We start from the raw sequence: 21,782 nt of genomic DNA, 5'->3' as shown, positions 1-21,782 counted from the left end.
GGGTGAACACCCTTATTTCAACCTTATGACATTGCCCATTGTTATTTACATGTTGTATTCAGTCAAGAATCATTCTTAAATTGGTACTCTGAATCCACTTTATTTGCAGGCTTAAACTGAATTTTGGCTTTTGATTTCATTCCTTTTTAGGCTTGTATTAAAATTTGTTAAGCAAATGTATCCTTTCCCATTTTCTAAAACACTCTTAACATATACATTATATTTGGTTCTATCCCCTCACTCTATTACTGGGATTAAATTCATGTCTTCACACTTGCTAGGCAAGCATTCTACTACTGAGTTATATTCCCAACTCTGTTTTTTTTTTTTAAAGATCTGTTTTTTTTTTTTAAAGAGAGAGAGAGAGAGAGAGAGAGAGAGAGAGAGAGAGAGAGAGAGAGAGAATTTTTTAATATTTATTTTTCAGTTTTCGGCGGACACAACATCTTTGTTTGTATGTGGTGCTGAGGATCGAACCCGGGCTGCACGCATGGCAGGTGAGTGCACTACCACTTGAGCCACATCCCCAGCCCATCCAGCTCTGTTTGATGTTATTTCTCATGATTATAAGAATTAAAGAACTTTGATTTCTATTTTTCTAGTCAATAAAATGCTGAGAGGTCTGAGCTTTGTAGAATTTTATTGTAATCATATCTGGAACTAATTTCATGAGCAGGCCCTCATGGAAAGATGAGGTGTGCCTGAGACCACCAAATTGAATGTTTTCCCAACCTTTTCTGTCTCATTTTTTTCAGCATTTTTTTTTGAAAAAAAAAAAAGTAGCAAACTTATCAAGAATAATCAGCCAAAGATTGTATTGTGTGTGTGTGTGTGTGTGTGTGTGTGTGTGTGTGTGTTTGAGGCTATGGGGTAGGTGGAGATAGGTGGCAGAACTAGGAGGAAAAGAGAGATACATAGTGTGTAAATTCTGCCAGATCAGGGATTTAGGCTTATTTTGCTTACATCATATTATCAGCATCTCAACTGGTGCGCTGCACATAGATGTTCAGTAAATATTTGTTGCATCAAGTAAAGAAGGAACTTTTCACTTTTTTTTTTTTTTCCAGATGTGTGGTTTCTGGTTTTCAGAATCAATCAGGTCCTAGAGGAGAGGATGCTCTAAAGGACGTCTTCATTTCTGTCGCCGAGGTGTCTGGAGTGCCTAGTACAGTTATCCACCCTTCCTGCGACCTGCAGGGAGTGGGCATGCCGCGGCTCCCCGAGAGGGAAAGGGCGCTCTACTTGCCCGCCCTACTCCCTTGCTCCCTTGCCAGGGTTGTTCTGGTCGACCCGCCCCTAAGGCTCCTTTCCGGTCCCCTCTCCCATTCATCCCTTCTCGTCGGGTTCCCAGCCGCACATCATTTTAACCTTTAGCTCCCAGGTCCGTGTCGCCGGGACCCTTCTGCTCGGTACTGGCTCACTGACGCCTTTTAGCCCCGCCCCTCCACCCCGCCCCTTCCCTGACTACTCCGCCGCCCCCTTGACGTGGCAGAGGCGGCACCAGCCATGTTGGCGGGGCCGAGGTCCTCCAGGAGGTCGGGGGCGGGGCGGCGCCGGCCCTGATTGTAGTGCCACGGTTGGTCCTGCCGGGTGGAGGGGACTGACTTTGCCAGGACAAGGCTGCGACAAGCGCGGATCTCGTAGGAGGGGTAGTGTGGTAAGGACCGACTTCAAGGCCCCCTCCCCTCAGGTCCCCGGGGATCCGCGGGAGCTTAGCGGGAAGCCGGAGCCAGGGGGTGGCGGCTGGCCTGCGGGCGGGGGTCTCGGGATGGTCCCGGCTCTGTTTCCTGGGTGCCCCGCGTCCGGCGAGGCGCGCCGGAGGCTGCGGCCGAGTGCGAGAGGGGAAGCGCTGATCCCTGAACCTGTCATCCTCACCCACCGCCGTCTGCTTCATTCTCCTGGGGCCTGGCGACCCGGCCCGCTCACCCAGCTTCCCTGGATTAGGTGGGAAGCGGGGAGTCGCGTTTAGAGTGGCAGTTCGAGTATCTGGCCCAGCACCCACCCCCACTTCCTGGGCGACCCGCCTTCCCTACCCCAGCGCCACGCTTGCGGGCTCTGGGGCCCTTCGGTTCATTGCTTGCTGATCTGATGTGCCCTAGACTTTGAACCGAGGTGACTTTATCACCTGTAAATCGGCCTTGTTGTTAAATAGGTTTAGGAGAAAAGTGCCAGGTAAAGCTAATGCCTTGGGCCTTGATTACTAATAGAGTTCAGTTTTCAGACCGGACCGGACCGTCCTATACCGTTGGGCTTCCAAGCTGCCAGTTTTGTCTTTCCGTTCGGGTGGGAAAGGAAAAGTCACTGTTAAGAAGTCTTGGTAAATCTACAAATAATCACTGCTGCGAGATGTTCAGTTCATGTTCTTTCATGAACTTCCTTAACACCTACCCACCCGGTCCCCCAAAGCCATGGGTAATTAGCTAATTTGGTTAAAGAAGTTTTACATAGATGAAGTTTTATATAGATGTAAACCCAAATGTTTAAGCCTTCTGTTTTTCTCCAGGAGTATAATTAACATCATTTCAGAAGTTCATCCATTTTTAATCAATTCATTATAATATAGTGTGTGAATGATTTTATTTGGTTTTATGTTTTTATGTAAATATGTTAATATTTATGGGATAGAGTGCTTGACAAATAATGCCATTTTGTGGAAAGCTAGTTTGTAAAAGGACTTTTGTACTCAAATTAGTGATTTAAAATTTTTTTTTTTTTTAGTTGTAAATGGGTCTTTTATTTTATTTATGTGTTTATATGTGGTGCTGAGGATGGAACCCAAGGCCTCACACAGGCCAGGCAAGTGCTCTACCACTGAGCCACAACTCCAGTCCCTCAAATTAGTGATTTTTAAGATTGAGCAGTTCCTCCTTTTGAGGGAGGTGTGGTGGATGACTATATAATTTGACCAATTAAGAAAAAACAGGTGGAACTTCAAACTTTGCTGTGAAGTGAGAATCTAAGAAATATAATGGATGTAATTTAGCAAACAAAGAATCTTAGATGCGAGATTAAGAGAAAAAAATGTGAGAAAGAAGAGGGTTTGTGCTCAGATATCACTCAGATGTTATTTAATATGTTTTAATAAAAAAAGTAATGCTGTGAAGTTATAATCCAGCCTCTTACCTGTTACAGAAACTTAAACCTGCTTATAGCCTGTATGTGAATGTCTTCCTGCTAAAACTCTTAGATCTTTCTCAGTGATGTTACATAGTAGTCCTAAGACAGTGGTGCTGAGAACCCCTTTGTACTCTTAAACTTTATTGAGAATCCAAAGAAAAACAACTGACTTAATAAAAGGCAGCTAGGTTTTCATATATACTTCTGCAGTCTGTTGAGATGTTTTGGTTGAGTTGTATGAAGGAAATCTAGCTTCATATAGGTAGTTAGAAGAAGAGATACCTTAATAATGTTTTCAGATAATTATGTGTATTCTTCTTTGAGACTACATGAAAACTCAATAGTTTTAGTTAAGAAATTAAAGGTTAATTCCAGTACAGAATCTGAAACCTTAGAAGTGATTTTTTTTTTTTTAATTCTTAAAACCCATTGGTTTAACTTTCACTTTGAATGAGTCATCTACCATGTACAATATTGTAATATCATGAATTGACCATTTAGGAGGACTGACCATTGGAAGTAATATATATCTTCTAAATGTTGAAATGTTTTATTATACAATGCCAAAGAAAGTTACTTTAATATGATTGCTGGTCTTATCAGATTTTTTTTTCATGTCTTAGGAAGCTCTCAAACTTCTGATATGGATATACATTTAAAAAATTTTAATATTTGTTTGCAAGCTCAAGTTTTATCATTGGCAACAAATATTGTTGGGCTGAGATTGTAGCTCAGTGGTAGAGTGCTTGCCTTGCACTCATGAGGTCCTGGGTTCAATCCTCAGCACCACATAAAAATAAATAAATAAAAATAAAGATATTGTATCCACCTACAACTAAAAAAAAAAAAATTAAAAAAACCAAAAAAACAAAAAAAACCCCAAATATTGTCATGTTGTTTTCCATGAAATAAAGCCTCAAGCTCATTTTGTCTTTTTCTTCTTTTTTTTTTAGTACTAGGGACTGAACAGAGGACTTTGTGAATGCAAGTGCTCTACCAATGAGCTACATCCCCAGCCCTTTTTAAAATTTTTATTTTGATCCAGGATATTGTTATGTTGTCCATGTTGGTCTTGAACATGTGATCTTCCTGCCTCAACCTTCCTAATTGGAGGGATTGCAAATAAGCATATGCCACTGTCCCCAGATCATTTTTACATTTTTAAGAAAATGTCTGGCTGGGCGCAGTGGCACACACCTGTAATCCCAGTGGGTCAGGAGGCTGAGACAGGAGGATCAGAGTTCAAAGCCACCTCAGCAATGGTGAGTCGCTAAGCAACTCAGTGAGACCCTGTCTCTAAATAAAATACAAAATAGGGCTGGAAATGTGGCTCAGTGGATGAGTGCCCCTGAGTTCAATCCCCAGTATCAAAAAAAGAAAATGTCTGAAGTACTAGTTATGTACTATCCTTGAGAGAACTGAGAGAGTAGTCACTCAAAGCAGTTTTGGGGGGTTGGGGATTTAGCTCAGTGGAAGAGTGCTTACCTAGAATATGTTAAGCCCTGGTTTCAATTCAGAGTACTGGAAAAACAAAAACCATTTTTTCATGTTTTGTGTTTCAGAGAAACGACCATGATTGGTGTCTGGGGTGTTTTAGTTATTTTAATGCTTTTTGGAGATTTGTTTTAAATTATAGGCATAATTAAGTAATAAACAGATAACATCATTTGCTTCCATGTTTTATAAAAATAATGCAAGGATTGTATAGTCCTAGAATGCAAATTAACAAATGTACGTGAATACATTTGTAACATGGAAGATGTTATTAAAACTGGATTTCTCCTGGAGGGGGTTGTTTTTCTCTTATGTGCTTATTGTTAGAAGCATCTTCTAATTCCCATCTCAGTATCCCAGATCTTTGTTTTATCATTGTCTTTCAATAGCCACATTTCCGTGAAAACTCAAAACCATCCTCTCAAAACTGTTTCCTGTATTTACCTTCAAGATAGTTTAATCTTATTTTAGGATTACTCTTTACTCTTTATACATGTTTGAAAATCCATCTCTCTTTTGATTAGCATAATATTCTCTAGTTGTCTCCCAACTTTTGGGCATGATAGGAGGAAGTACAGTTTTTCTTTAATTTTTATTATTATTTGTGTGTATGTATGTGGGACTGGGGATTGTACCACTGAGATATATCCCCAGTCGTTTTTTTTTTTTTTTATTGGTACCAGGGATTGAACCCAGGGGCACTTTACCCACTGAACCACATCCCCAGTCCTTTTAAAAATATTTTATTTAGAGACAGGGTCTTACTGAGTTGCTTAGGGCCTTGCTAAGGCTGGCCTTGAACTTGTGATCCTCCTACCTCAGCCTCCCAAACTATTGGAATTCAAGTGTGTGCTGCAGCACCTGGCCCCATCCCCTGGCCCCATCCCCAGCCTTTTTACTTTAAGACAGAGTCTGATAAGTTTCCCAGTTTGTCCTTGAATTTACAGTCCTCTCACCCTCAGCCTTTCAAGTCACTAGGATTACAGGCATGTGCCACTGTGCTTGGCTTATTTTATTTCTTTTTAAGAGAAAAAGAAAGTTCTTAGCTGCTTGAAACACTTAGGTTGTTAAGCTTCACTTTCTGTAATTTGTATTATCAAAGTTTATTTGAAAAATTTTCTAAAATTAATCTTGTTATATCTAATAGATTTATATTTAAATTATATGTCTCCTTCCCTCTCATTTTAGAATAAATTTCTTGTCCCACCATCTTTCTTGGCAACTTTAACATCCATATTGGTTCTTCTGATACCCTAGGATCATAATTCTTCAGTTGTTTTAACTTGTCTTCATCTCTGCCACTCAGCACTTCAGACTCTTTATCCTTCTGCACTCTTTTTAAGTTTATCAACTTCTTTGCATGAATAACTGTTGTGCAGCTTGTTAACGTGAAATAGAATAGAACTAATGTGTAGGTAAGAAAACTGGCATAGTAGGTAGGCAATTAGAGAATAATGAAATGGAGATATCTTCTGATGCTGGATCCTCCCTAGTGGCATCCTCTTCCTCCCAGAAATAAACTTAAATTATTATATTGAAAAAATATATCTTAAATTAGAGTGTAAAATGCTTCCATAAGTTAGAATGTTAAAAATTTTCTCAAGTTTCAGCAAGAGGTTATATGATCTGTCAATTGTAGGAAACACCATTTAACAAGTGTTTTGCTTATTGTGCCATGATATCCTGGATTTGCACAATAAAAATTACCTGTCTAATTCAGAAGTATCGAGTTTTAGAAAATCTTTTTTTTAATGTGCTATTAACACATTTGCTTTTATAAAGTTTAGTAGGAAGCTGTCATTTTATGGATAAAAAATGATGGGAGTTTTAGAATTTTATAATTTTGATGTCTTTTTGTTGTGATAATATATAACTTACAAAACTGATACAGAAACCATAGGATTTAGATTTAGCACCCCTCCAACTTGTTCCTTTTCTATATGCTTTTAAATAAGTAGTAAAGACAGTGTGTTTTTTTTTGTCCATAGTTTTTAAAAGGATGAATAAAAAGAGAACAAAATATCTCTTACTGGGCATTAGGGTCTGTAGAGCCTTATTTTGTTATAAGTAGTTGTTGTTGCTTGTTAATTCTTTACTGAGATATATACTTTTATTTGGTCATGATTTGTAATGTGTTAATATTGCTGAATGTGGGAAAAACACACTTATTTTGAATCTTCATAAAAGGATAAAAATTTTTAATTTTGTTACAGCAATAACAATCAAGCTTTACAATGACAACCTATTTGGAATTCATCCAACAAAATGAAGAACGAGATGGAGTTCGATTTAGTTGGAATGTTTGGCCATCAAGTCGACTGGAAGCTACAAGAATGGTTGTTCCAGTTGCAGCCCTCTTTACACCACTGAAGGAAAGGCCTGATTTACCACCCATTCAATATGAACCTGTTTTGTGTAGTAGGACTACTTGCCGTGCAGTTTTGAATCCTTTATGGTAATTAAAATATATTAACAGAACTAATGTAGTAGTACAATTCAAACACGTAGTTTCTTTATGTTCACTTTTGTAAAAATGTCTTTGTTTTGTTCATAGTAATTTTTTCAGACTCCAGTAGTTCAAGAAATCCAAAGAACTGTTAAGTTTTACGATCATTCTAGTTGTAGTGAGTAATCATATAAAGATATCAGATATAAAAGTATCACCATAAAAACTGTTAAAGCCTATCAGTGTTTTCTGGATACTGATGCTGGCTGTATATCAAGGCATCTTTTGTCATTGAAAAAGTCATAATTGAATAGTATGGTATTTTAAAAAAATGTTACGATACATAGCTTTTTTAGGGGTGGAAGGTGGGTACCTAGGATTAAACTCAGGGGAACTTGGTCACTGAGCCACATCCCTAGCCCATTTTTGTATTTTGTTTAGAGACAGGGGTCTCACTGAGTTGCTTACCACCTCACTTTTTGCTGAGGCTGGCTCTGAACTTTCGATCTTCCTGCCTTAGCCTCCCAAGCTGCTGGGGTTACAGGCATGTGCCACCATGCCCTGCTTATTATGTTTTTTAATTAATTTATTTTTTTAAGAATCTTCCCATCTCATATGAGTCCAAATCACATTTTTTTTGTGTGTGTGTACTGGGGATTGACTCCAGGGTGTTTTTACCTCTGAGTTATATCCCCAGACCTTTTTTATTTTTAATTTTGGGACAGGGTCTCACTGAGTTGCTTAGTGCCTTGCTTTTGCTGAGGCTGGCTTTGAACTTGCAATCCTGCTACCTCAGCCTTCCAAGCTGCTGGGATTACAGGCATGCGCCACCATGCCCACATAGCTTTATTTTTAAAAATTTTTTTAGTTGTAGAAGAACACAATACTTTTATTTTGTTTATTTATTTTTATGTGGTGCTGAGGATCGAACCCAGTGCCTCACACATTCTAGGAAAGTGCTCTACCACTGAGCTACAACCTCAGCCCCCAAAATACATAGCTTTTAAAGATCATTTTGACTATTGATTTGAATGCATTCATGTTATAGAGATAAATTAATTTTATTGAAATTAGGATCTTTATAAAATTAAACTGAAATATGAACTGATATATCTTTTCTTAAAACAGTCAAGTGGATTATCGAGCAAAACTCTGGGCTTGCAACTTTTGTTATCAAAGGAATCAGGTAAGAAAATCCCCGTTATAGATGTTAATGCTATAATACTAGTCACATAGAAAAATGAATATTTAAGAAAGATAAAATATGGGCTGGGGTTGTGGCTCAGTGGTAGAACACTTGCCTAGCATGTGTGAGGCACTGAGTTCAATCCTCAGCACCGCATATAAATAAATGAATAAAATAAAGGTCCATCAGCATCTAAAAAAATCTTTTTTTAAAAAAAAGAAGATAAAATAGTTATCTTTCATGTAATGAAATGTCTTTTTTACTAATTAAATGATTAAAAAGTAATTATTTTTTGAGTTTAAAATTTTATTGATTTTTCTTGCAAATAATTTGTTAAAAATTTTTATGTATTTCTTTTTATAGTTTCCACCTACTTATGCTGGGATATCTGAACTGAATCAGCCTGCTGAACTTTTACCTCAGTTTTCTAGCATTGAATATGTAGTTCTGGTAAGAACATAAGAACAGATATTTAAGAAAATTTTAAATATCCAGTGTTTTATATTAGGATAATTGTTAATTTGAGATAACTTAAAAGGGATCATCACACATTAAGTTGATGGGGCATTTCAATGGTAAGAGCTGTCAGAGTCAATTTGAGCAAGGTAATTTCTTTATTGTAGTTATTTGTTGGGTGGTCAGATACTGGGTAGGGTGGGGTGATTTGCTATGCTGAGTAAAACAATAAAAAATAAAGTATCAATCTTGTTTTGTAATTGGAACATCAGTTTACAAATAGTTGGCCAATATAACTCTGAAGTCTGCTAATTTATCCCCATGTCTAATTAATAAAAATATTTTTGCTTTGGAAAATCATTTTTCTTTCCTTTCTGGACAATTTTACATAGTTATTTATAAGTTTAAGTGTGGAAATGATAATATGAATATTGTAAAGAAAATGGAATTATGGTTCATTTGAGCCAGTCAGTAATTTGTTTAGCTTGGCTCATTTCTGGGTCTCTGAAAATTCACTTCAAGTCTGGATAGTTGTTTTATAAAAATCACTTCACTTTGTTTTTAAACTCTATATTTGTTATTTTATTATTTTAAAAGTAATAAATACTTATTATAAGCGAAATAAGCCAGACTTAGAAAGTCAAGGTTGAGTTGGGTGTGATGGACATAGTGTAATTTGGTAGATTTCATTCCCAGTACTTCTCCATTTCCTCCCCTCCTTCTCCTCAATCCCTTTTCTCTACTCTGTTGGTCTCCCTTCTGTTTTCATGAGATTCCTTTCTTAGCTCTTTTTTTCCCCCTTTAACTTCCACCTATGAGAGAAAACATTCAATCTTGACTTTCTTTTTTATTGTCATTTTTGGTACTAGGAATTGAACCCAGGGATGGGTTCGACTGAGCTATATCACAGCCCTTTTTATTTGTTGTTTTGAGACAGGGTCTCACTAAGTTGTTTAGGGCCTCCATAAATTGCTAAATATGTCCTTGAACTTTTGATCAGAAGGATCTTAGTCTCCCAAGTTGCTGAGATTATGGGTATGTGCCACCATGCCCAGCTGAATCCCACTTTTGTGATTAATTATAATGTACTGATTAAAATAATAATAGTAATAATGATAGAAGGAAGATCAGTAAAGTAGAGCAAGTGGATTGGGGAAGAGAGGAGGGGAGGGTAAGGAAAAGTACTAGGAAATGAAGTTGATCAAATTATGTGCATGTATGAATATGACATAATGAATCCATTATTATGTATAGTTATAATGCATCAATTAAAAAGTAGTATAGAAAGCAAAAAACAAGAGAAATGAACCCTCCTGTAATGAAATAAAATGGAAATTGAAAGTGCCCTCCAAGTAACTATGTAGAATGTTTTTAAACTTAATTTTTCCCTTGATGCTGTGTCTTGGATGGCTCTTCATGACACATATATAACCTGTTTCATTTCTGTAATGGCTATAATAGAACTCTATCGTATGCATGTATTAGGATTCCATTGTATGCATTATTTAATTAGTCCCTGATCGAATGTCTTAAAATTTGTGCTGAAGTGTTAATGCCTTTAAAAAACCTTATTTTTCTTACTACTGCAAAAATTTTTTTAAAAGCGTGGTCCACAGATGCCTTTGATATTCCTCTATGTGGTTGATACTTGCATGGAAGATGAAGATTTACAAGCCTTGAAAGAATCCATGCAGATGTCATTAAGTCTCTTACCACCTACAGCTTTGGTTGGACTTATTACTTTTGGGAGGATGGTGCAGGTTCATGAACTTGGATGTGAAGGCATTTCAAAAAGTTATGTCTTTAGGGGAACAAAAGATCTATCTGCCAAACAACTGCAGGTAGGTAAGAATGGTAGTTTTCAACTTGTGAATGTTATTTCATGTAAGTAATATATATGCCTTTTGGATATGTTTCTGAAAAAATAAAGAAAAATTATGAATGATTAATATAAATGTGTTACAACAAAAGTTTTAAATTTAGTGTTGTCATCACTTTTCTTTCATGTTCCTTAAATTGCTGTTAGGCAGATTAAAGATCTTTTACTTTTAACTGCATTCTTTTTTTTTTTTTTTTTAATCCCATGTGTGTTAGGGATCAAACTGAGACCCTTGCACATACTAAGCAAATATTGTGCCTTTGAAACACATCCCCAGCCCCTAAATGTATCTTTAAAATTTAAAGTGAAACCAAAGATATTTTACTAGAGATTTGAAGGGCTTATAGAAGAGATATGCTGAAGGCTAGGAGAGAGCAATCACACAATATTACCTTTTTTTCCCCTCCCTCTTCCTCCTCCTCCACCTTTTTTTTTTAAGCAATACTAGCTTTTGCTTCTAGACATTTCACTTAGAGATTTTGATAGCCCATAAAAAAGTAAGTGAATGTTTATTTGTATTGGGAGATGACTGGGTTGTTCATGTATGTATTTTGAAAAAAATTTCTAAGTGATTCTAGTACAATTCCATTTGAAAACATTTCCTCTAGAAGATAATAGATAAACCTGGCATAAAGCCAACACACATGAAGTCAAACTTTGGAGGCATCCAGGTTAACCCAAATGAAAAAGAAAGGAAGAAAAGATTTTTGAGGATGACTCTTAATCTGAAGCTTGGCAGATTGGTATAGTGGTACTAAAGTTAATTGAAAACATTCTAGAGGAGCTTGCAGGTTTGGATGGGGAGGATAATGAGTAATAAATAAATAGGATTTGAGGAAGTAAAGAAAAGTCTGTTTTTGGGAGGAGGGGTGGAATACCCTGTGGCATTCTGTTGCTGTACCACATCCCAGCCTTTTTTTTTTTTTTTCTTTTTAATTTTGAGGCTGGGTTTCATTAAGTTGCTAAGACTGGTCTTGAACTTGTTATCCTCCTGCCTCAAGCTTTCTGCATTTCAGGGATTCCTGGCATGTGCCACCAATAGGCTAAGTTTATTGTTTTAAGAGGTTTGTTGTTGAAAATAAGGAAGGAGACAATCCGGGAATTTGAGCAAGAACCAAGTTTAAGATGATTACTTTAGGAGGAGAGACACTGTATACACAGAAGGGAAAGACATTGAAGAGAGTGAATGCAAGCAAGAATTAGATGAGCAGAGTGAGGTTTCAGAAGACATGGCAGGAATTCTTTAGAAAGCAGAATGTCTTGGAAGGGGGGGATCATCTGTTTCCATGAGACAGGAGATAAAGTGGTCAAGTTTTAACCTCTCTGTGCTTTTCATCTGTAGAATGGAGATACAGGGTGAGTTCCTTTATCCAAAATTCTTGGTGCCAATGAAGTAGTAAAAATGTATAACAGGCAATCAGAAATTCTGAAAACCTGATGACTGAATTAATTCCTTTCTCTTTTTGGAGTTAAATTTCCAAGAATGCAGGGACTATTCATTTTTTCACCATTTTATTCCTGGTACATAGTAGGTATTTAATATATAGTTACTGAAAGGGATGAATATGTTATTTATTTTGACTATTAAATTAGAAATAATGTATTTGAGTTAATATCCTTTCTCTTTGCTCCCATAAAATCTTGTCCTTTGCTTCCTCATGATGATTATTTCACTGGACTGTTAATGTTTTTCTGAAACTTTCTTGAATTGGACTCTTGCCCACAAGCAAGAAAGAGAACTTGCTTGTGCCCTTTATTTTTTTGAACCTACTTTCTAGCATAGCACCTTGCACATTATAAATAGTTGACAAGTTTTTGTAGAATTAAGTGCATGTTACTCAAATAATCTTTTTACAGGAGATGCTGGGACTCTCTAAAGTACCAGTCACCCAAGCAACACGTGGTCCTCAGGTACAGCAGCCACCTCCTTCCAATAGGTAATAATCAAATATGACAATCAGAATTTTGCAACTTATGCAGCTATTTTAAGCATCTTATACCCTTGAGCCTTTTTTTTTTTTCATTGTGGTACTAATGGTTGAATCTAAGGCCTCATGCTTTCATGCTAGACAAGCACTCTACCTACCACTGAGCTATACTTCCGGCCCAGCTCATATCCTTAACTTGAACATAGGCATTCAACGATACTATATTTGTTAAATATTTTTAGGAATTTAATGGGTTTAATTAGACTACTTATATTTTTATTTTATTTTATTTTGATATAGAGTTTTATTAAGTTGCTTACGGTGTTTCTAAGTTGCTAAGGCTGGCCTCAAATTCGTCATCCTCCTTCATCCCGAGTTACTGGGATCACAGGTGTGCACCACCATGCCTGACATGATTATACTTTTTAAAGAATTGAGGCAGAATCATATCACTGAAATTTTTTTTATCACTACAATGTAAAGAGTTTAGTTTTGATATAGTGTTGATTTTCTATTTTTAAGTTCATATAAATATAATTTTTGTGGTTTGAGGGCAATCCAACAAAAATAGGACCTCAAAAACTTTTTATTTTGTTTTTTTCAACTTTAGAGGTAGCTTTTTCTCTTGAACTTTATAATTTTTATAATTGGATGTGATATTACTTTTTTTTTTAGCGGGGGATACCAGGGATTGAACTCAGGGGTGCTTGACCATTGAGCCACATCCCCAGCCATATTTTGTATTTTATTTAGAGACAGGGTCTCATTGAGTTGCTTAGCTGGCTTTGAACTAGGGATCCTTCTGTCTCAGCCTCCCAAGCAGCTGGGATTACAGGTGTGAGCCACTGCTCTCAGCCCTGGAAGTGATAAAGTGATATTACTAAAATTGAGTTGATGTTGCTTCTCATAATTATTTCAATAACTTAAAACTTACTAGATGAAAAATGAAATCTTGATGAAGTAGAGTGTTTTGTTTATAGCAGTTATATTATACTGGACCTTTAACATAAGTAGCATCTGGGATCTTGTTTGAAATGTAAATTTTTGGCTCACCTCTGCTTCCTACTGAAATGAACTTTAGAACTGGGGCCCAGCAATCTGTTGTAAAAAAAAAATTTCTGATGCCTGGTAAAATTTTAAAACTGTTGGTTTACTGTATCTTCAAAGTAATGGTTTCTCTATTTTTAGGAAAGTTTCTTAAACTCTCAATAACACAAATGACTTAAAAAAATTTTTTTTTGGCAGATTTTTACAGCCAGTTCAGAAAATAGACATGAATCTCACAGATCTCCTGGGAGAACTTCAGCGAGACCCTTGGCCTGTGCCACAGGGAAAGAGACCTTTGCGTTCCTCGGGAGTGGCACTTTCCATAGCTGTAGGACTACTTGAGGTAGTGATGATGAATTTTTTTTTTGGAATGTAAATGTGTGTGTGTCTGTGAGAGTATGGAATTACAAGGGTATAGGGAAAAAAGCAAAAACAAACCAAAGTGCTTTTCCTTATTCTGTCACTCAATAATCAACAAATAATACTTCTGTTACCTTAGGAGCGTGTGTGTGTTTTAACCTACATATCAATCAAGCAGTCCTGCAGTGGACACCAGCTAGATGTTCTTTAATTCAATTTAATTCTTTTTTTTTAATATTTATTTTTTAGTTGTAGTTGCACACAATACCTTTATTTTATTTATTTATATCTATGTGGTGCTGAGGATTGAACCCAGGGCCTCGCATGTGCAAGGCGAGTGCTCTACCACTGAGCCACAACCCTAGCCCATAATTCAATTTAATTCTGACACTGTCTACCTAAAGGTAGCATCACATCTTATGGATTAAGGGCTTGATTTCACAAGACTGCTCCCCCATTTCAGATACCAATTGCAAGTAGTAAGTTGTCACTTGTAATTCTGACTGACCAGCTGTAAATTGGGGGTTTTCACAACTCCATTTTCAGGTTTGATTAATTTGCTAGAGGGGCTCCCAGAACTTGGGGAAAACACTTTACTTAGGTTTACCTATTTTATTACATTTTGAGACAGGGTTTTGCTAAGTTGCTTAGGGCTTGGCTAAGTTGAATTTGTGATCCTCCTATGTCAACTTTCTGAGCCACTGGGATTATAGGCATGTGTCACCATGCCCGGCTTATCTCTTTACTTCTTTATTTCATTTTCATTCTCTTGGTTATCTTCTAGTTCTTCTTTAATGTTCCTTATTAAGTTTTTATTTGAATCTGGCTGTTCTAGGTCTGTTGTTGGCTTCCTTCTTTTTTCTTCCCGTTTGTACCCATTTCTCCAAATTACGTTTGCTCGTTGTGAATACTACAGTGAAAGGATGTAATGATCAGTGGAATTTACTGCCTTTTTTTTTTTTTAATTTATAGGAATTTTGAAGTTTGAATGTTATTTGTGCTTTAGTTTTATAAAAATGTTTATGTGTATTTCATTTGTTCTTGTTCTTCCTTTTTTCATTTTTACATGACTGTTTTTATTTTAGATTACCAAAATGAAAATTACTTTTGTTTATTAAACTAGTTTGAGAAAGTTATGGAAGTAACAAACATGATTTCATTCAAATAATATCTAAGAATGCATAAAAATGAAAACTAAAAAGTAGTTTTAGCTACATCCTCAGCCCTTTATTTTTGTTTTCTGTGGGGCTGGGGCTGTAATTCTATGGTAGAGCACTTGCCTACCATGTACGAGGCCCTGGGTTTGATCTCCTGCACTGGGCTGGACAGAAAAGAGATGTCTTCTGTGTTTCTTTCTGCTTCTCTGGGACTAGTTAAGCAGGTGAAATGTCTTTGTTAATAGGCATTAGGGTTATAGGTTATTTTAAAATTAGTAATGCACTACTATTTAGAAGAGAATTTCAAAAGAAATTCAAACATCTGGTTTTTAATTTCATTTTAAACATTAAATTATTTTATTTCTTAGAAAATACATTCTTCCCACTTTTCTTTAAATAACATCAGAATTTGTATATCTATATCTTTCTCATTTTCATTTAAACTCTTTTGATGAGTTTCTTTTTTCCAATAGTGTACTTTCCCCAACACTGGTGCTCGTATCATGATGTTCATTGGTGGTCCTGCTACTCAGGGACCTGGAATGGTGGTTGGAGACGAATTGAAGACACCTATAAGATCATGGCATGACATTGAAAAAGACAATGCCAAATATGTTAAAAAGGGAACCAAGGTAATTTTTGTTTTTAAGTCTTATTACCTTACTAGAAGGTACTAAGTTGTTTTGATGTATTGTTTTGATGATTTCTGTAGAAATCTGGTTTCATGAAGTCTGATATTATAACTGCTATTCAGAATTGAGGAAATAGTCATTTTTTTTTTTTGCCTTGAAAGTTGTAACAGTTTTTCTGGTTTCAAATATTTAAAATTTAATTGTAGCCAGGCATGGTGGTGTACACCTGTAATCCTAGTAAATCTGGAGGTTGAGACAGGAGGATCACAAGTTTTTGGCTAGCTTGGGCAAATTAGTGAGACCCTGTCTCAAAATAAAAAAATGATTTTAAAAATTTTGCGACAGGGTCTTGCTCAGTTGTTTGGGCCTTGAAAAGTTTCTGAGGCTGACCTCAAACTTGGACTCCTCCTGCCTCAGACTTCTAAGTCTGGGATTATAGGCATGTGCCACCACAACTGACTGAAATGTTTATAGTTTGAATGTTTCATATTTTCTTGTGAGTTATTTTCTGTTCATCTGACTTCATTTTGTTTTTTGATTTTGTGCAAATCCCCAGGTCTTTTACTTTATTTTTTTGAAACAGGGTCTGGACTCTTATATTGCCTGTTAATGTCCCTTTTTTTTTTCTTTTTAATTCTCTAGAGTTCAGTTTTAGCTTAGTTGTGTTGTATTATCTCATATTTTTTGGATAGTCACTGTTAATTTTTTGGGGGGTGTACAGGGATGGAACACAGGGGCACTCAACCACTGAGTCATATCCCCAGTCCTATTTTGTATTTTTATTTAGAGACAGAGTCTCACTGAGTTGCTTAGTGCCTCACTTTTGCTGAAGCTGGCTTTGAATTCCTTATCCTCCTGCCTTGGCTTCTTGAGCTGCTGGGATTACAGGCGTGTGCCACCACGCCCACCAAATTTTTTTTTTTTTAAATTTCTAGTTGTAGATGGACACAATACCTTTATTTATTTATTTTTTATATGGTGCTAGGATTGAACCCAGTGCCTCACATGTGCTAGGCAAATGCTCTACCACTGAGCCACAACCCCAGCCCTTGGCCAAATTTATAAAAGTAACTAATGACATTATTTTTGTCATTGTTAATAGATTTTTTTTTTCCTGACAACTAATTTCCTTTTTTTTTTAATGTTTCTGTACTGGGGATTGAACCCAGGGGCACTTTACCACTGAGCTACATCCCCAGGCCTTTTTACTTTATTTTTTGAAACAGGGTCTTGTGAAGTTGTCCAGGCTGCTGTCAAACCTATGATCTTCCTGCCTTGGCCTCTTGAGTAGCCGGGATTACAACTGTATGACAACTGTACCCAGCCTAATTTCCCTTTTGAGCTTCCAAGTTTTCTTGGTTAGAGCTACAAAATATGTTTTCTGTATCTTTTTGCTTTTGGAATTGTCTGTTTTCGTTACTTGCGTGTGAACTTAACCAGGAAAAAGAATTAAAGAATCTGTCTTATTCTACTCTTACTTTTTCTTTTTTTTTTGTGGTGTCAGAGATTGAACCCAGTTCCTTATGTATGCAAGGCAAACACATCTACCAACTGAGCTATGTCCCCAGCCCTTGTTCTAGTCTTTTGACAGATGAATAGCAAGATGTTTGGTATACCTTTCTTTAAATTTTGCTTCATTTAGGGATTTATTTAGAAATAGTGGCTTTTAAATAAAATAATGTGAAAATGTCAGACTTCTAGAAGTTATTGTATCATTTTTGTGAGATATTCTAGAAAAGTAAGAATAAATCTTTTAATGAATTTATGAATTCTTTTAATCTTAAATCTTTTATAGCATTTTGAAGCATTGGCTAATCGAGCTGCTACAACTGGTCATGTTATTGACATCTACGCGTGTGCATTAGATCAGACAGGTCTCCTGGAGATGAAATGCTGTCCCAACCTTACTGGGTATGTATTTAAATTTGTATAATTTTTGCAATTCTAAATTCATGATGACAGTTTACAAATACAAACCAAATAATGACTATTTAGGAAAATAAAAGAATCATTGTCTTATCACTTCAGGGCAATATCTTATTAACAGTTTCAATGTTTCTTGTGTAAACACACTTTACATTTTTGTCTAAAATATAATGTTGTTATATACAATAGTTCTATCTATTAAAAGGGCCTATGAGCAATCATGGTCCAGTAGCAGTGAGGACACCCAGTACCCAGATCTTGGTATCTACTAAAAGTAATCAAGGGTTCTAGTAGAATTGGCTGATTCTAGGGTTTGGACAGGGAAAACACAAGGTGAGCCTGAAGCTATGAATCTATGTTGGTTCCTCACTGTCACAGAGTGCCACAATAATGTGGATTGTTAACAACAGAGGAAATTGGGTACAAGATATGCAGAACTCTCTTTGCAACTTCTCTGTAAATATAAAACCTTCTAACATAATTTTTTTTTAGTTTTATTGATTTTATATTTTTAAATACATGACAGCGGAATGCATTACAATTCTTACTACACATATAGAGTACAATTTTTCATCTTTGTATATAGAGTGTGTTCACGCCAATTCATGCCTTTATACATGTACTTTGGTTATTTTTTTTTTTTTTTGCATTACAATTCTTATTACACAAGTATACCACAATTTTTCACATCTCTGTTTATATATAAAGTATGTTGACACACAATTTGAGTCTTCATACATGTACTTTGGATAATGCAGCCATGAATTGCCTATTCTGTATAATTTATATAAATGGAATAATATAATATGTGGTCTTCACTTAGCATAATGTTTCAAGTTTCATATTTATGATGTAACAGTATTTTTTTGGCAGTACTGGGGATTGAACCAAGGACCTCACACATGCTTGGAAAATACTCTACTACAGAGCTACATCTTTAATCCTTTTTCTAAATTTTATTTTGGTTTTGAAACAAGGTCTTGCTAAATTGCCTAGACTGTCTTCAAATTTGAGATGCTGCTTCTTCCGCCTCCCTATTAGCATGTACCACCACACCCAGCTTTATTTCTTTGTTATTGTATAATAAAAAGGGAAGAAGGAGGTTCAACTTCATTTAACAATATTCCATTGTATGGATATACCATATTTTATCAATCTATCATGAACATTTCATTGCCATTTTTTGATTATTATGGATCATTGCTAATTTAAACATTGTGTGCAAGTTTTTGGGTAAATACTGTGCTTAAAAGTTTCTCTTAGATACATATGTAGGAGTGAAGTTGATTTTGTTAGCTTTTTGAGTTCTTGACACATTCTGGATCTTAACCCCTTGTCAGAGGAATAGCTGGCAAAGAATTTCTTCTATTCTGCAGGCTTTGTCTTCACACTCTTAATTGTTTACTTTGCTGTGCAGAAGCTTTTTAATTTGGTGCCATTCTACCTATTGATTCTTGGTTTTATTTCTTGAGCTTTAGAGTCTTGTTAAGGAAGTTTTGGTGCCTGCACCTGTATTATGGAGTGCTGACCCTAAGTTTTCTTCTAGCAGTTGCAGGATTTCTAGTTAATTCCTAAGCCTTTGATCCACTTTAATTTGATATTGTTCAGGGTGAGAGAGAGGGATCTAGTTTCATTCTTCTACATATACATATCCAGTTTTCCCAGCACCATTTCTTAAAAAGACTGTCTTTTCACCAACATGTATTTTTGGCACCTTTGTCAAGTACTAGATGGCTGTAAGTATGTGGGTTTGCCTCTGTGTCTATTCCACTGGTCTTCATGTTTGTGTGAATGCCAATACCTTCCTATAGCTCTGTAGTATGATTTGAGATCTGGTATTGTGATGCCTTTTGTATCACTCTTCTTGCTCAGGATTGCTTAGGATATTCTGGGTCTTTAATTTATCCAAATGAATTTAAGGACTATTGTTTTTCTTTTCCTAGTTCTGTGAAGAATGTCATTGGTATTTTGATGGGGCTGCATTGAATCTGTATATTGCTTTTGGTAGTATGGCCATTTTGAAAGTACTAATTCTGCCTATCCAAGAACATGAGAGATCTTTTCATCTTCTAAAGTGTTCTTCAATTTTTTTTCTTCAGTGTTCTATAATTTTAATTGCAGAGATCTTTTACTTCCTTGGTTAGATTAATTCCCAAGTTTTTTTTTTTTTCTTTTTTTTTGAGTTATTGTGAATGGGATGATTTTCCTGATTTCTTTTTCAATAGAATCTCTGTTGGAGTATAGGAAAGCTATTGATTTATGAATATTGATCTTGCTTCTTTGCTGAATTCATTTATCAGCTCTAGAAGTCTTCTGGTAGAGTTTTTTGGGTCTTGTTAGATATAGGATTTTGTCATCAGCAAACAGATAATATAACTTCTTTTCCTATTTGTGTCCCTTCAAGTTCTTTGAGAGTACTGTTATCTTAAATATTGTTTTACCTGTGAACATAGAATGTCTTTCTGTTTATTAAGGTCTTTTAAAATTTCTTTGAAGTGTTCTATAGGTTTCGGTGAACCAGTTTTTTATTTTTGTTAAATTTATATTCCTAAATATTTTATTTTTAATGCTATTATAAATGGAATCATTTCCTTAATTCTGTTCTCATGTTGTTTATTGTTAGTGTTAGGAACACAATCAGTTTTTTCTTGTTAAATAAATTTTTTAGTTGTAGATAGACACAGTACCTTTATTTATGGTGGTTCTGAGGATTGAATCCAGTGCCTCACACCTGCTAGGCAAGCACTCTACCACTGAGCCATAATCCCAGCCCATAATCAGTTTTTTTAAAAAAAAATTTTTTAGTTGTCAGTGAACCTTTATTTTAATTTATTTATATGTGGTGCTGAGAATTGAACCAGTCCCCCACAATCAAGTTTTTATATTGATTTTGTATATGACAACCTTGCTGAACACTTGTATTAGTTTTAATTTTTTTTTTGTGGATTTCTTAGGAATTCCTGTATATAAGACCATGTCACTTCTTCCTTTCTATCTAGATGCCTATCTAATCACTCTGGATAGAATGTACAATACAATGTTGAATAAAAAAAGTGATAGTGGACATCTTGTGTTGTTTTTAATCGTAGAGGGAAATCATTTAATTTTTCATACTATGATGAAAATAGATTTTCATACTAGATGAAAATCATAGTATGCAAGGATTAAATTTCCCCTGCCCCTCCCCCTCCTCCTCTACTACTACCATCATCAAATCCAAGGCCCGTGCATAGTAGGCAAGCACTTTACTACTGAGCTATTACCTCATCCCCTGATTTTTGTTTGTTAAGTCTACCTTACATTCCTGGGTTGAACCTCATATGGTCATGGTCACATAACCCTTTTTATAGTCAGATTCAATTTTTGGTATTTTCTTGAGGATTCTTGCATCTATTTTCATAGGGCATATTAAGGTATAGATTTCTTATGATGTCTTTTGGGTTAGCTTCATAGGATAAATTGGGACATGTTTCCTCTTCTTCCATTAGAAGTTATTACTTTTGAGATAATTTCATTAAGTTTTAAGAAACTCAGGTATGTCAATTTATTTCTCAGGTTTATTTAGTTATTAGTTCATCTAATAAATATTAATGAGCACCAACTTTGTAGCAAACAGTTTTATTTGTTTTCATTGCAGTGCTAGGGATTGAACCTGGGCCTTTGTGTATGCTAAGCAAGTGCTCCACTGACCTCTACCCTGGCAAACTGTTCAAGGGACTAGAATACAGCAATGAACGAAACATAAAATATCTGTTGTCATGGAACTTATCTTCTGTGTGGGGCTCTTAAGTATAATTTTCCAACTTATACTCTGTACTCTATGTGCTGCCAAAGTGAGAAATTTAAACAATGCCTAAGGGTATAAAGTGAAAATGTTCCATAAATACTTCCCTCTATTTTTAAGAATAAGAATGCCCTGGGCATGGTGGTACATGTCTGTAATCCTAGTAGTTTGGTAGACTGAGGCAGGAGGATCACAAGTTCAAGACCAGCCTGAGCAATTTAGCTAGACCCTGTCTTAAACAAAGAAAGGGCTGGGCATATAACTCAGTGGTTGAGCGCTGCTGGGTTCTATTCCCAGTACTGCCAAACAAATAAACAAACAAACAAAAGAATGAAAATGTATGCTATAAAATGTCAGATATCTTTACCAA

At 35.9% G+C, this 21,782-nt stretch overlaps 1 protein-coding gene across 1 annotated transcript in view; it reads left to right on the top strand.

The window, feature by feature from the left end:
- Positions 1 to 1,496: 1,496 nt before the first annotated feature.
- Sec23a (SEC23 homolog A, COPII coat complex component) overlaps positions 1,497 to 21,782 on the top strand; it is a 54,674-nt gene continuing 34,388 nt past the window's right edge. Inside the window, exons 1-9 of the mRNA XM_027929812.3 lie at positions 1,497 to 1,657; positions 6,825 to 7,066; positions 8,186 to 8,243; positions 8,607 to 8,693; positions 10,304 to 10,540; positions 12,436 to 12,515; positions 13,752 to 13,896; positions 15,544 to 15,702; positions 17,498 to 17,613. Of these exons, the coding sequence (XP_027785613.2) occupies positions 6,846 to 7,066; positions 8,186 to 8,243; positions 8,607 to 8,693; positions 10,304 to 10,540; positions 12,436 to 12,515; positions 13,752 to 13,896; positions 15,544 to 15,702; positions 17,498 to 17,613 (1,103 nt within the window). The 5' untranslated portion in view covers positions 1,497 to 1,657; positions 6,825 to 6,845. The remainder of the gene's footprint in view (positions 1,658 to 6,824; positions 7,067 to 8,185; positions 8,244 to 8,606; positions 8,694 to 10,303; positions 10,541 to 12,435; positions 12,516 to 13,751; positions 13,897 to 15,543; positions 15,703 to 17,497; positions 17,614 to 21,782) is intronic.

Source organism: Marmota flaviventris, chromosome 2 (assembly GCF_047511675.1).
Source record: "Marmota flaviventris isolate mMarFla1 chromosome 2, mMarFla1.hap1, whole genome shotgun sequence".
In the NCBI taxonomy this organism is placed as follows: domain Eukaryota; kingdom Metazoa; phylum Chordata; class Mammalia; order Rodentia; family Sciuridae; genus Marmota; species Marmota flaviventris.
The sequence above is the reverse complement of the archived record's forward strand: the minus strand, read 5'-3'. Positions and strand labels throughout refer to the sequence as shown.